At 40.0% G+C, this 15,475-nt stretch overlaps 1 protein-coding gene across 4 annotated transcripts in view; it reads left to right on the forward strand.

The window, feature by feature from the left end:
- POLR3B (RNA polymerase III subunit B) overlaps window positions 1-15,475 on the forward strand; it is an 87,829-nt gene that overhangs the window by 47,542 nt on the left and 24,812 nt on the right. For all 4 annotated transcript variants that reach the window (XM_074871918.1, XM_074871919.1, XM_074871920.1 and 1 more), the window contains 4 exons: window positions 3,343-3,552; window positions 5,417-5,575; window positions 7,013-7,130; window positions 8,823-8,965. In XM_074871918.1, the coding sequence (XP_074728019.1) occupies window positions 3,343-3,552; window positions 5,417-5,575; window positions 7,013-7,130; window positions 8,823-8,965 (630 nt within the window). The remainder of the gene's footprint in view (window positions 1-3,342; window positions 3,553-5,416; window positions 5,576-7,012; window positions 7,131-8,822; window positions 8,966-15,475) is intronic.

Below are 15,475 nucleotides of genomic sequence, written 5' to 3' on the forward strand. Positions count from 1 at the left end.
ACATATACTGTGAAAATCTCTCTGAGCTGAGTTGGATCCCCCTCCACAAGGTTCAGTGCAGTGTTTAAAACCTGTACTTCTTTCTCTGTTGGTTTGTGCACATATGAAAGGACAGAATAGTAGAAAATCAATGGTGAAATCAGGGGAAATACAGAAGTACAGCAATTCTTTTCTTGGCATGGGCAATAATAGCCCTTTTGGCTCATAAAGTAGATTGATTTCTGTATCCTTGTTAATTTTGATTGTACAGTTTAATGTTGCTGTAAGGAATACACCAGAGAATTGGATAAACCCTTATTTTAGCTGACTGTTTGTTCTGGTGAGTTCTCAAAACTTTCTGCGTCAGAATAACAATATCCCATTTATGCTAAATATCAATAGATAGCATTTTTATAGTAATTACTTTGCGCTGAAGAATGATCAAATGATACTTTAAAAGAAAAAAACAACTTGTCAGGAAATGGAGGAAATGGAAAAAAGGAAAGAATGCACACGTGCATTCACAATATACCAAGCACTGAGAAAAGCAAGAAAATGATCTTTGTTGTATCCAGGTCAGCCTTGTGTGTTTTGCTTTAAACAGGGCTAATTACCAATGAAAAAAATTGGTTCTTGCTGGTGGGATAATTATAAATGTGGGTCATTGTGAGCAGGGTTTGTTATGGTGAACTTTAATTACACTTTACTTTTGCTTGGCTGTTTGGCTGAAGCAAACAAGGGCTCTGTTCTTTCAGAGAGAAAACAGAAATAAAGCTAGTGACTTCTTTCATTTTGACGCCTACACAGAGGTCTCGTCCCAACACACCAGTCTTCAGAAGAAGAGAGTTGCTTCTTAATTTTAAATAAGCAGATTGTGGTTTAAGGCTGCGGTTTGTCAAACCAGTCTAGAGAAGATGTTATTTGTGTAACCATTAAATTGTAGCAATTAGGACAAATACTGCTGATGTATGGCATGCTTTTTGGTTAATTTATTTCACTTCTGCTCTTGAATCATTCTCTAACGAGTTTCTTTTCTGCTAGGATGTCCATCATTAGTATATATGTATATGTTTTCCATTTGATACGGTACAGCATTCAACTCCTGAAGAATTGCCTGAATACGTTTTATTATTATTGAGGCTCAAAATCTCAGTAATGTCAGTTGCTCATGGTTCCTGGTCTGATACAAACAGTAACAGTTTTGTTAGGCTTATCTGAACCTCTGATAAAAATGCCAGCTTTGAAATACGTGAAGCATCTGAGAGAGAAATAATATGCATTACCTGAAATATGTAAAAGTGTAATCCTTGATATGTAGCGAACTACCGCAGATTGTTACTGGGGTATAAATCTGATCAGGTGCTCCAGGCTTCATCCTGTCTTAGCACCCCTAACCAGTGAACCATAGCAGGTACAGCATATAAGCATCTCAGGGGAGAAAAAGATTGCAAGCATTTCAAAAGTGAAAGTTGGCATGGCTTACTCGGGAGAAGATTTCTCTCGACAACAGGAATATGTACCTATCCGTGAAACTGTTAAGATGAGCTTTACAGCAGACAACCTGTCCTGAAAGCACACAGATTATTCATTCTAGGTGAAGAGGGAATAAAGGTCTAAACTGCTAAGTTTTAAATTTGGAAATAAATTTTCTTAGCTGTATAATGGCAAAACCAGTTTGGTTTTTTTTTTATCAAAGTACAATGAAAACAATGTCTATTACTTAGGCTAAGAGAAGTAATAGGGCTTTCAAATGGTGACCAGGAAGGTCTTGAGTGTTGATGAATCCAGGTCTCACCAGCTTGCTTCCTACTGAAGACAGAAAATACTGCTCAGGGATGATTAATTTACTTCTTCAAGAAAGAGACAGAAAAGCAACTGCTCAAAAGAAAGAGACAAGTAACCAATCTTCCTTGCCATTTGAAAATGCTGTGCCTGTGGCTTCAAATCCACTTTCTAGAACCAAGGAAAGTCCAGGCATGTAAGAGCTGGTTGTAACAGTTTATTTTCAGACAGTATCTGTTGAGCTGTCTCCCTGTTCTCATCCTTGGAAAGGGTAGACCTGTGGTGGTTTAAGAGAGAGAGCTTAGTGCCAAGGACAGGATAGGTCTTTGGAAATGCCTGTGATGATGACTGGTTTTAGATACTTGATTTTCTATACATTTTTTTTGCAAGTAGATGCATATAAAACATGAAACTGGCCTCCCCCAAGAGCACATTTGTGTTCAGCTGCACTATATTCTGGCTATGTGAAATCTTCATTTATACACTGCCTGCTTTGACCTTTCCTTGAAAGCAGCCAGTCTCTGATACTGCTGAAGAAAATGGAAACATTTTGAAAGATTTACCTCCTAAGCACAAGTACTGCAGAATATTTAGTGCTTAAAACTTTAACTTTTCAGACTATAATTTCTTAATTGCTTAGAGACATAGCATAGTCCTGGTACAGCAAACTCTAATAACGTATGATTGCCTTAACTTTTGTTCTGCTACACAACGGTTTATGTTTCCCTGCTGGGTGTTAATTATTTTTTCCTCAGATTTCAGAAGACACTTTGGCAGTCTGATGGGACAGGGCCAAAAATTCAGTCTCAAGCTGGGAGGTCTATACAAAGGATTGAATTCTGAACCGTAAATTTAAAATTAATTTCATGTAAAAAGACAAATATATTGTGAGTGAACTTCTACTGTAGTCTTTCTAGCAATGATGCCTCTAATTTCAGAAAGTAAATCAGTCTTGGCTGCTACTAACTGTATGCTTTGTTCATGCTTTGTGACATTTTAACACAGGCTGCTGTTGAACTAATTATTGCCCAGAAAAGGAAGGAAATATGATGTGGAAGACGGTGTACTTGATCCACAGCTCCTCTTGAACTCAATGGGAGTCTTTCTATTGATTCTCATGAAATTTTGGATCAGGTCTATGGAACAGAAGTTCAGCTCTCCAAAAAAACCTATGGCTATTAGAATAATAAAAGCAAACTTCATACTCACGGTTTTATTCAGTGCCATGATTAAAAAAGAGATCTTACTTGCATTCAGTCATAGAGGACCTGACTTTGATTTCTTTTGTTGTCGTTCTTTTTGTCTTGATGCTTAGGTTTTTCCTGTTTAAGAACAATAATTATTTCTGGAAGCTTAAATTAAGAACCCATTTACATCTTTAAATATAACGATGTAAAGTTGTTTTTGTTCGGTCTCTCTTATGATTTTTTTTTTTCCTTCTTTTCTTGAAGATTTTCTATTATTAGATGAAAATCCTCGGTTTCTGGATTTAGTTAATTTTCATTTTGGTAATTTTTTAGCCAAAACATTTCTAGGAAACTCACTAATGTTCACACACTTCTGTTTTTCTTTTACGTACAGGTACGATTGGATACAATCAAAGAAACAGGATAGATACTCTTATGTATCTTCTAGCCTATCCACAGAAGCCAATGGTAAAAACAAAAACAATTGAACTGATAGACTTTGAGAAACTGCCTGCTGGTCAGAATGCCACAGTCGCTGTGATGAGCTACAGTGGTTACGATATTGAAGATGCTCTTGTCTTAAACAAGGCCTCTTTGGACAGAGGTAAGAACCATCAATTCTCTCCCACTTCTCTAGTGTGTGTTCTAATACATGTTTTAGTAAGTTTGTTGTCTTGTGGTGTTATCCTGTAATAACTCTTATTGCAGTTATGAACAGTACATCTCCAATTAAGAAACTGAATTCCAAAACAGCTTTTGAATGCTTTTGTTTGTTTTCTACATGACAAGTGATTGTAATTCCATGCTTTCAATAATGCGGAGAAGTTGCAAACGTGCGAATAAACTTCTGAGAATGGATATTATACGAAAAAATTGCTAACTTTTGACCCCAAATAAAAAAGTGTAAATGGTCCCTTTTTGAAAATATTTTCTTTACAAAAAATGTAAGAGATAATCTGTTCTGTTGGGCTTGCTTTTTAGGTGGTTACTTGAACCTTTGTTCATTGCTAACAGAGGGGTCTCATTTTTTTTGCCAGTAACAAAAGCAATAGATGAAATTAGGCTCCTGAATGTATTTGGGAAGGGAATGGAACACGTGGCAGTTTGTGTCATTGTGAACCTGATGCTCTGAGGGAGCAATAGCAGTATTGCCTACTTTCTGAGAGAAAATAACAGTAGTGTCTAAAGGAAAATAATTTAGTGTTTACTCGGACGTAAACTAATGACCCACTTCCTTAAGAAAATAAAAATCTGTGCAGTGTATTTTAAGTAAAAGTACATAATCACCAAATAGAGGGTAACTAAGTGAAACCTACATTTGTGCCTGTCTGTCCTGTCTCACTCTCTTTACAGTTCTTCAGCACTTTATGTTAATGCTGCTTGGGGTTGGAGGAGCGTTGCCTGAAAACTTAGTCTCTCTTCTCTCTCTTTTCTAAATAAATTCCCTTGAGAGAAGACATAGTGCAGTGTGATCAAATTGGTTTTAGTGTCGGGTGGCCAAAATCAGATTCTTCCATCACTTTATTCCCCCCCACACTCCCTTCCTCCTAGTTGCTAGGCAGCAATAATAGTATTCCTAGACATGTATCTTTGGCATTAATGTCTGCCGCATTTAATTTATGCCTCCTTTTCTAAAACAACAACAGGCATGATTTAAAACGGAATGTTTTCTTTTCTGGTAGACTGGTAACATTTACAGGGAGAGCTGTGGTGCTTGTCAGGAGTTACTTGACATAATCTAAAGATATAGATGTACTGTATGTGACTGCAACCATCTTTCAAATGAACTAAAATAATGTAGGATTATTAGAAATCCTTGCTCTTGGCTGTCTGTAATTCTAAATGTGATGAAAATGTTTAGTATTGTGGCTAGTTGCTGTACTTGGAGAGAAATTCTAGAGATGCTACTTTTATCATCTAAAACCCAAACCAAACCTGATTAATAACAATATATGTAATTCAGAATTCTTTTAGCTGGGAAAAAAGTGAGTAATGGGGTGATTATATGAAACCCTCAATTGGTACTCTCCTGGTAGTCTAGCTTGTGTCAGCCACAAACATGAGTAAAAGTTCAGATTTCTTAGAACTCCTGAAAGGAAGAGGTGCTGTTCTCATCCTGTTACCGTCTCTTCTCCTATGTTATGTCTCCCTGTGGACCACCAAAGGTAAGAGAAATGATGCGTGCGTGTGTGTGCAGAGGTATAGAAGCAGATTGGCACAACTTCAGAATTGGACCATAGTCCAATGTCTTAAAAAAAGTAGCATGCATGATCTGATTTTTAAATTGTGAGCTACTAGGTATCCATGTACAATGTTATGCATATTCAAGGCAATGAATAATCTAACTAATAAAAAAAATATTTATATTCTGTAGCTCAGCAGGTGGATCAGCATTCTTGTTTTGTTCTGGTAACGTGTTACAAAGAATTTTTGAACTCCTAGGCAGATGAGTTTGTGTTACATTTTAGGTTTTGGAAGGTGTCTTGTATACAAGAATGCCAAGTGTACACTGAAGCGTTACACAAACCAGACATTTGATAAAGTTATGGGTCCAATGTTGGATGCAGCTACCCGTAAACCAATCTGGCGCCATGAAATTTTAGATGCTGATGGTATCTGCTCTCCAGGTATGTCAAACTACATGTTCAGTCATGGCATGTTCATAATCTGAAGTAGAAATTAATGTTGTTAATATTTTTTGGGCACCTTGTTTTATATTTAGTGTATCTTTTTTTTCTTGAAGATGACAGCATTGTAATGGAGAATTAGAAAATGTTAGTTTCTGAAAGCAATGTGGTACCCAGTCTGGAGGTTTTGCTGTTCATGAGAGAAGGGGGCTTCATATTTAAGTAGAAGAGTGAGTCCTTAACAGTGTGAATCTATTGAAGCATTAGAACTTGTATTCTTCTTATATCCCCAAACTGGCAAACTTTTAATACCGTAGTTTTTTACTCTTTGTCTCTCATATGTTCTGTCATTGTTGTTTTTTAAGGATAGATTCCTTATTATTTTTATTTCATACATCAAAACCTCCTAGCATGCTGTCAGTTAATGCAGTTGTTTGAGGAAGTAAAACCTTGTGTTTTTAACACTTTAGAAATAAGTTTGTAGAGAGATAAGAAAATAAATACAACTACATTCAGTGAGGAGGATAGGTGTATAACTTTCCAATGGAAATAAATTTCAGAAAGAATCCTCCCATACTGTCATCCTTCAATTAGGAAACAGCTTGATAGGTCAGCTGGGATCTAACAAAAAAGGTGCTGTAAAAGGCACTAAACTTAATTTCATTATAGCAACACAATTGGGTCACTTTTGCTCTTTAACACATCACAATGGAGCTTTCAAAGTTAATTAGAAGAAAAAGGCAAGAATCTTCTCAAGTGTTAGGATAGATAGGACTGGGGCAGACTCCAGACTGAGGCTGTTCTCAGCATGTAGGTAAAAACCTCTTTGAAATAGTTCATGTGGACAGAAAAGAGACATAGACTGAAGTTCAGTGTAATTTTGTGAAGGAGGTGGGAGGCAGGTACTTGATGTGCATTAGTGTCATGGGACATGCTACTGATCCGGTTTTCTATGTGAAGGGCAGGATAAAAGAATGGAGGGAAAAATAGCTGATGTACGGGACCAGAAGCAATAGGAGAAAATAATTGCAAGGAGAGGCTGAAAGTGGTCTTGCACAACTCACTGTGGAAGTGATGTGATGCCCTGAACTTAGACGTAAATTTCTAAAATTTGTCAGTTAGTGTTGCTTGTTCATTTTGTCCATACTTACCGCAGATGACTTCAGATGCTTTTATGTATTCTTTAGACCCAGAGTATGTTGAATACCTGTTCTCATAGTGCACCCAGATTGCAAGCTGTTCTGTTTTGGTTTACCAAAAAAAGCTAGTTTAATGATTGCCTTGCTGTGCATCGTTTAATAAAATAACATGGCATACTTCCTGGACATGTTCCTCCCGGTTTGTCTTCCAGCTTACTTTTTTTTAAAGCTTAAAATGTATTTCTAACATAGGTAACCAGATATGTTTTCATTATGTTTTTTTTCTTGTTCTTCATAGGTGAAAAAGTAGAAAATAAGCAAGTCCTTGTGAACAAATCTATGCCAACTGTGACCCAGACGCCTCTGGAAGGAAGTAGTGTGCCTCAGCAGCCACAGTACAAAGACGTGCCAGTAACGTATGTTGCATCATAACTTTATAGTGGGGGAAGGTACACAGAGGAAAGGTATCTGAGAAAATACTCAGTTCTAGAAAAGTCAAAAGAATAAACTTCCCTCTGCAAATTAGACCTAGTTCTCTAGGTCTTGAATCTTCACAGGATTTTTCAGAGCCTAGGTAATTTTTGGAAGTTTTTGGCCACTTAATCTCTAATAAGTTAGATTCTAACAAATGAAAGGCTGGATTTGTAAAGAGAGGGAGGAACCCTCCTGTAGATGTATGTATAGAGAGGAATCGCTGAGTAGGTTCCCAGGAGAAACCGAGAAGAGAGCTAAGACAGTGGTGGAGGGGAGAGGAGTCATTCATGAATGAAGTAATGGAGAAACAGGAGAAAAGCAGGATGAGTGGGAAGGCAGAGAACACGTGTGCTTAGTGAGGGGGCACATCTCCTCCATACCAGCTCCCACAGAAAATGGCCAATGCTGACTGGTGCTCAGCCTTCACTTTGCCAGGCAGGAGGCCAGGAAATGGAGGCCTTCCTATCTCAGAGGTCAACAGTCAGCTCATTCTGGTCACTCCAGTTACATGTCCTTTACCAAGGCACTGGTGAATGGGAAAGGACAGTCAATAAGAGTTTTTCCCATCCTGTCCTGAAAGAACAAGAGAGGACTTCTGAGGTGTGAGATTAAAATTCTGCATTAAATGTAGAAATAAATAAATGAATGAATGAATAAATAATGAAGGTTTTTTTCACTGTTTTGTCAGGAATAGCCTTGACAGTTTGGTAAATTAGCAGAGAGCAAGGGCAAGGCAAGCAATTGGTGCCCAGATCATAAAGGCAGAATTAGCTTTGCTGCACTTCTTTGTGTTTCAAAACCAATAGAAATCTCTAGGTTTATTCTTACAAGGTATTAATAAAGAAGTGAGTCAACATTTTAATTTTCAAGAGGAGAGAAGTAATCCTGCCAGCTAAAGGCGTGGATCCAGGGCTCTGAGTTCAGGTGTCATAGTTTGACCATCTCAGCTACCTGAACAATGAGAAAAAATGATCTCCTAAATAAGGTATTAAAATCTGCTCTGCCCTCATTCTGCAATATATAGAAAAAAGCTGATACCAGAATAATTTCCCTCCTAGCTAGCTTTTGGTTTTTTTCTTCTCCTTCCAAAATCTCTGCATCTCAGACTCTAGAGTTCATCTCTGTCTGTACCTCAGTTCTGCCCATGATTCATTTCCACATGTGCACCTGATGAATAGTTTCAGTCAGGATAATTATACCTTACTTTTATTCTTAAATACTCATGGTATATTCCTTAACCTCCTTTCTTCAACTACGACTCTCTATTTCGCTTTTGTTTGTTTAACTGAAGATCCAGAAATTTGCAACATACTAGGAAGCTTTTTTCCTGTCAAGAAGAGCCCATGTGACAAAAAAATATACCATGTTCTTTACAATTTCATCTTAATTCTCCCTTTGTTTCTGTTGTATCTCTTAAGCCTTTTCTTTTCCAGAAACATACCATACTCTGGAACTTTATAGATATAGGTATAGATATAGATATAGATTTAAAAAATCTTTGCTCCATTGGTCTCCCATATATAAGTTCCATGAAGACTACAGTTTGGCCAGAAGCTTACCAATACACAAATACTTGTTTGTAACTTGTGTTTGGTTCATAGATGTAAAACTCATGTTTTGTCTTCTTGTACTAGCTACAAAGGTGCAACTGATTCTTATATTGAAAAAGTAATGATTTCATCAAATGCAGAGGATGCTTTCTTGATCAAAATGTTGTTGAGGCAAACTAGACGTCCGGAAATTGGAGATAAATTTAGCAGTCGTCATGGGCAGAAAGGTAAGCTAGACATTTAATAAAAGTAAATGCACATTGGATATGCCTACTATACATACATAATATCATCATGCATGTTTCCATTGATTGGTTCAGCTTTGAGCATATCCCTTTCTTTGGTTAAGTTCACCTAATTTAGCAATGATGTTTCTGAAACTGAGGAGAGGAATCGGCAAAAACAACTCTCTGTTGACTTACGAATCTGGAAAATACAGTAGTCCATTTTTAACAAGAACAAGGTTTTGAGGTTGGTTGGGGTTTTTTTCCTAGTGTGAATTTGATTTTAGGTGATAGGTTTGTCAATGGGTTGTCAAGAGAGAGATTGCAGGAAAGTGTGAAAGAGCCTGTTCTGAATGGACAGAAAAGACCAGAGATGGAACAGGATGTCTGCAAATCATCTGTGGAGACATATTGTTCTAAAGACAAGACAACAGATAGATAGTTCAGAGCCATGGTGTAAATAGAAGGCAAATCAGGAGTGCAACTAGGAGTGCACCAGCAGAGACTGGAAAGAAGTGGAAAATGTTTTTAAAAATACACCTGGGACATGATCTGGGACACCTCTGATCTTTAAACCAAGAATTGAAAATGGGTACCTACTAGGAAGCTTCTTGGTGGCATGCAGCTCTCTAGTGTTAATAGTAAGACAAAATTCAGGACCCTGTTTCCATATCTGTTGAAGAAACAAGTGGACTCCCTTTGACCTTAATGGCAAAAAAACGTGACTCAGACCACCCTCTCTGAATCTCAAAGCACTGGGGGGTGTAGGAGGGGTGCTAAGAAAGAAGTGACAAAACAGTCTGACTGTAACTGACTTAAAAGCATGTTTTGATCCCACTGGTCTCAATGTGGGACAGGTTTTGACATGTTTTCATCTATCTGTACACTTGGAAAATCTAGATTTTTAGTACTTTCAGCATGACCTTCTGCCTTACTGTATGTGCTATGCTAAACCTATTACCTGAATGTTGTAATCTTGTTACATTTTTAGGTCTCAGTGGTTTGAGAACATTGCTGTCTCTTGTCAGATGTGGTAGGGAGGCAAAGAGGTTGATGTTACCAAATCCTTTCCATTGCAGCACATACACTCCTTTCCTATTACTGGGCAAATGTGATACTGTCTTAACTACTGGAACAAAAAAATTCTTACTTCCTTGCTTTTATCTCTGAGGAGCTGGAACCAAGGCATCGAGTGTAAAGCACACCAGCCTCTTAAATCTGGTAACACAAGTATCTGCTAGGTTTGTGTGGAGGGCGGAGGGAGGGGACTGAGGAAATAACAGGGGACACTGTTTAGATTTGAAACACTAATACTTAAAACTAGTTGTAGTCAATGAACTTTGCAGTAATACATCAAATTACAATACTAGCTAAGAGACATCTTGCAAACTGGCCTTTTGTGAGCAGTGTTCTCTTTGTCAGAAGACACATGAAAGAGAGAGTGCTTTTTGTTAGGAGGAGCTACCTGAAAGCATCCCTTTCAGCACTTTGTGACACGGTCCCACTCTACTCCCAGCATCATGTTGGGTTTGACCCTCTTGTGCTGGTTCACATCTCTATTCTTGGAGCAGAACCAGAGAACTCTGTGGGCAAATATGCCCATTAGTCAGCAGAGAGCTGGTGCTTGCACAACATCCATATGTAGATCTGACGGAGTGAAAAGGGATGAAACTGCAACAAATGTCACCAGTACTCAGGCAGTGTCCAGCTCTAGAGCTCTCTTAAATGAAGCTTAAACAGAATCATCTCCAGCATATTCAGTGCCTGTGTGATTGGAAGAGGTATGAAGAGCAGTTGCTTACAGATGAACCCCAGGCACAAGCAAGAAGCCATTTTTATAATGCTCCATGCCACTGTTTACTGCTTTACTTACATGTATAGCCTGAAGTCAAACTTGAGGTCCTTTATGACCTTCTCTGGCTATGGAAGTACATAACCATCAGTGGCAACGAGGTGGCCAGGTGTAACTGAAGTGAAAGATGGCATCCCTGTCATGAGCTGCAGAGCTAACCACAGTAATCCTCATTTCTGTAGTCTCCAGGTTTGATGATCAGGACATCTACCTAGAGCAAACCTATCAATCAAAAGAGGTGAAATGGGTACGAAAGGCAGTAGTTGATCATAATGTCAGCTGTTAACCAGATGTTGCCTCAAGTTTGTGTGTGTTTTCTGTGGAATACAGTCAACACAGGCTTTCTCAGTACGTCCAGCTCTCTCCAAGATCACCTTACTTCCACAATGTATTTCCTTAGACCCATAAAACTGGTTCTTGAAACCCTGTATTCTAAAGAAATCCTTTCATTGTTTCTTCTGGTAAGTATTGAAACATTTTTCCTGATTGCATTTTCAAAATGGCTTTTGATCTAAAAATAGGAAGCAATTCTCACAGAGTCCCCAAGTAATTTGGAAACCAGTTAAAAAAAAAAAGAAAGTAAAGAAGCAGCAGTATGTTCTTGACTTTCCCTTTAAAATCCAGTAGGATAGTTTCAGTAAGTGAGAGGGAAGATCATTACCTTCAGAGGCAAACAGAAAGGCTTGAGCATTTGGAATGGTTCAGCTGCCCCATTCCTTCCTTTTCTCCACGAGATTTTCCTTCAGGAGGATTTTGTGTGGAGTCTCTTTCAAATAATTTTTTAATCTCATACACAATGAAGGTGTGTGGTACTTTTAAGCCTATGACTGCTTTTAGAGCAAAGCCCATTTCTTCATATATTTTGAGCTTCATCTGATTACTCCTTTATCCTTTTAAGTGGCGTGCAGCATTTTATCTGCAAGTTATTATATAACAATACAATTAGTACTGTGCAGGACAAATTTTCTAACTAGAATTTTTTTTTAAAAAGCCTAAAAATTATATTAAAGAAGCTTCTTGGTTAATCATGATAAATACTTATGGGTGTTTGTATGAAAAATTTAAGCAGGTAAGATTTTTCTCTTAGTTTGAGCTATTGCTGTGCACCTGTTGAAATAGTTAGTTGAACAGGATTTAAATGGAACTGATTTTCATATCTCACCAAAAACCCAGAAGGGTGCTCCACAAATCTAGAGCCATCAGAGGAGAAAAGGTAGAAGAATGACAGAAGGAAACGGAATTGTGTCAGGCAGGTTGCAGTATGGCTTTAGGGAGCAGAGGGCCTTCCATACCACTAAATGCACATACAGCACCTCAGTCTAGAGAAAGCTCATTTTAGAGGTCTTGAAAGACAGACATCTCATGAGACTTTTGCTCCTCATCAAACCCTCATATTCATGGTCAAATGTAGAAACAACTAATACACACTGTATTGGAATCTGGAGGTACTTTTTTTCATATCCCAAAAGCTATAGAAAGTTAGTCAATTTTTTTTTCCAACGTAAAATACCTGTGGAAAGCCCATCGTAATGAAAAACAACATCCTAAATGCTGTAGGGAACTTTGAGGGCACCCATAATTACGCCTGGCATTGCAGATAGAATGACTGATCCCCCATGGGTCTGTGCTTTGGACCTGTAATAATAATAAGCCAAACCTATCAATTATTCAGAATAGCAAATGTCCCTTTCAGCTTGGTTTTGGAGATACAAGTGGGAACACTGCAACAGTTGTGTTACAGAGCTTGTAGGCATGTGCTGGTTATCTGTCCAGTACATTGATCTGTAGTAATCAGTTGGGATCGGGAGAGTGATCATATTCTAAATGACTACATTCTAGTAGGATACATAGTCCTCCTGGTAGTAAAGCTCTCAGTTCACTGGCTTGTAGTACATTATGGGAGAAGGTGTTAAAATAAATGAGAGAAAGGAGAAATGTGCTTAGTGGAGAATATACATGTGTTAGACACCAAGGAGAATAATACTGACAAGAACGGTGGAGTTCAGTATTTTGCAACTTCGGTATACAGTAAAGAACCAGATACTGACATTAATGTTAGATTACAGGTGTGGTGGTTTGACCTTGGCTAAATGCCAGGTACCCACCAAGTCGCTCTATCACTTCCCCCCCTTTCCCCTTTTTTTCTCAATAGGGCAAAGAAGGGAAAGAAAATAAGATAGGAAAACAAAACAACCCTTGTGGGTAAAACAACAGCAGTTTTAATATAAGCAAAGCGAAGCAAAGGTCCGCGCGCGGAAGCAAAAAAAGAAAACAGATTTATTCTCTACTTCCCATTAACAGGCGATGTCGGGCCTTCTCAGGAAGCAGGGCTTTGATACGCGTAGCGGTTGCCTCGGAGGACCAAGGGTGACCCCACCCCCTTCCTCCTTTCTCCCAGCTTTATACTGAGCAGACGTCATATGGTATGGAATATCCCTTTGGTCAGTTCGGGTCAGCTGTCCTGGTTGTGTCCCCTCCCAAGATCTTGCCCACCCCGTCCCACTGTGGGGGGGGGGAAATGTCAGAAAGAGCCTTGGTGCTGTGTAAGCACTACTCAGCAGTAGCCACAACACCAGTGTGCTATCAACACCCTGCCAGCTCCCAGCATAAAACACAGCACCATGAGGGCTGCTACAGGGGAAAACCAATTCTGGCTCAGCCAGACCCGATACAATCTCCACCCCTTATTCCATACCATTTACGTCATGCCCAGGTCCCACATAACACTCATTTATTCATTCCGTAAGCTTTCTTCACTCCTCTAGATGTTCAGTGACTTGGCTGCCATCTGTCAAGGTGGATGTTCAGGACAGGAGCAGTATGTTTGACTGTTGGACTCCAGCACCGGCTAGGTTTGGGTCATCATCGCATGTATCTGGTTCACTCTTCGTCGTTCCTACTTCCTCCATCACTTCCTGCAACATACAACTCAGCTCACAGATTATTTCCCCCCCAAGGTTAAATCTCCTTGAGGCACACACTGAGTAGCCCCATTCTCCCGCATTACCCACCAAGTACATCCAGGTCCCTGAGCAAAAACAATCCCACGAGTGGGCTTGCCTTTTCCCAAGGGAGGAGCAATCCATACTGCCTTCCCCAGCCATTTCCCTGTGTGTACTACAGGGACCTTATCTCCTCCCACAGTATGAAGGGGTTTTGTTTGGGCAGGACCAGGACGGTTAACAGATCCTCTGGTATTAATTAGCCAAGTGGCTTCTGCTAAATTTATATCCCAGTGTTTCCATCCCCCATTGTCCAATGCTCTCAACATAGTCTTCAACAGTCCATTGTATCTTTCAATCTTTCCAGACGCTTGTGGGTAATAAGGGATGTGATACACCCACTCAATGCCATGTTTCTTTGCCCAGGAGTTTATGAGATTATTTCGAAAATGGGTTCCATTGTCTGATTCGATTCTTTCAGGAGTACCATGTCGCCATAAAATTTGCCTTTCAAGACCTAAGATGGTATTTCGAGCAGTGGCATGATTTACAGGGTACGTCTCAAGCCAACCAGTAGTTGCTTCCACCATAGTGAGTATGTAGCGCTTGCCTTGGCGTGTTCGTGGCAATGGTCCAATATAGTCAATTTGCCAGGCCTCACCATATCGAAAACTCAGCCATCGCCCTCTGTTCCAGGGAGACTTTACTCGTGTGGCTCGCTTGATTGCAGCACATGTTTCGCATTCATGAGTGACCTGTGAGATGGCCTCCATGGTCAGGTCCACCCCTCGATCACGAGCCCATCTGTACGTTGCATCTCTCCCGAGATGCCCGGATGTTTCATGGGCCCATCGAGCTACAAATAGCTCACCCTTGCGCTCCCAGTCCAGGTCCAGCTGAGCTACTTCAATTTTAGCAGCCTTGTCTACTTGCTCATTGTTTTGATGTTCTTCGGTGGCACGGCTTTTGGGCACATGGGCATCTACATGACGTACCTTTAGAGCCACGTTTTCCACTCGGGCAGCGATGTCCTGCCACAGTGCAGCAGCCCAGATGGGTTTACCTCTGCGCTGCCAATTGGTCTTCTTCCACTCCTGTAGCCACCCCCACAGGGCATTAGCCACCATCCAGGAGTCAGTGTAGAGATACAGTACTGGCCACTTTTCTCGTTCAGCAATCTTTAGGGCTAGTTGGATCGCTTTTACTTCTGCAAACTGACTTGACTCGCCCTCTCCTTCAGTGGCCTCAACGACTTGTCTTGTGGGGCTCCACACAGCAGCTTTCCACTTTCGATGGTTTCCTACCACACGACAGGATCCATCAGTAAACAGAGCATACCGCCTTTCATCTTCTGGTAATTCGTTATATGGTGGTGCTTCTTGGGCACGAGCCACCTCCTCAGGCAGTGCTCCAAAATCTCTACCTTCTGGCCAGTCCATGATCTCTTCCAGGATTCCTGGACGGTTGGGTTTTCCCAGTCGAGCTCGTTGCGTGATTAACGCTACCCATTTACTCCAGGTAGCACTGGTTGCATGGTGTGTAGAAGGGATGTTTCCTTTGAACATCCAATGTAGTACAGGCAATCGCGGTGCCAAGAGGAGCTGTGCTTCTGTACCAACAACTTCGGAAGCGGCTCGAATCCCCTCATATGCTGCCAGAATCTCCTTTTCAGTTGGAGTGTAGTGGGCTTCTGATCCTCGATATCCCCGGCTCCAAAAT

This window comes from Strix uralensis, chromosome 5 (assembly GCF_047716275.1).
Source record: "Strix uralensis isolate ZFMK-TIS-50842 chromosome 5, bStrUra1, whole genome shotgun sequence".
Taxonomy (NCBI): domain Eukaryota; kingdom Metazoa; phylum Chordata; class Aves; order Strigiformes; family Strigidae; genus Strix; species Strix uralensis.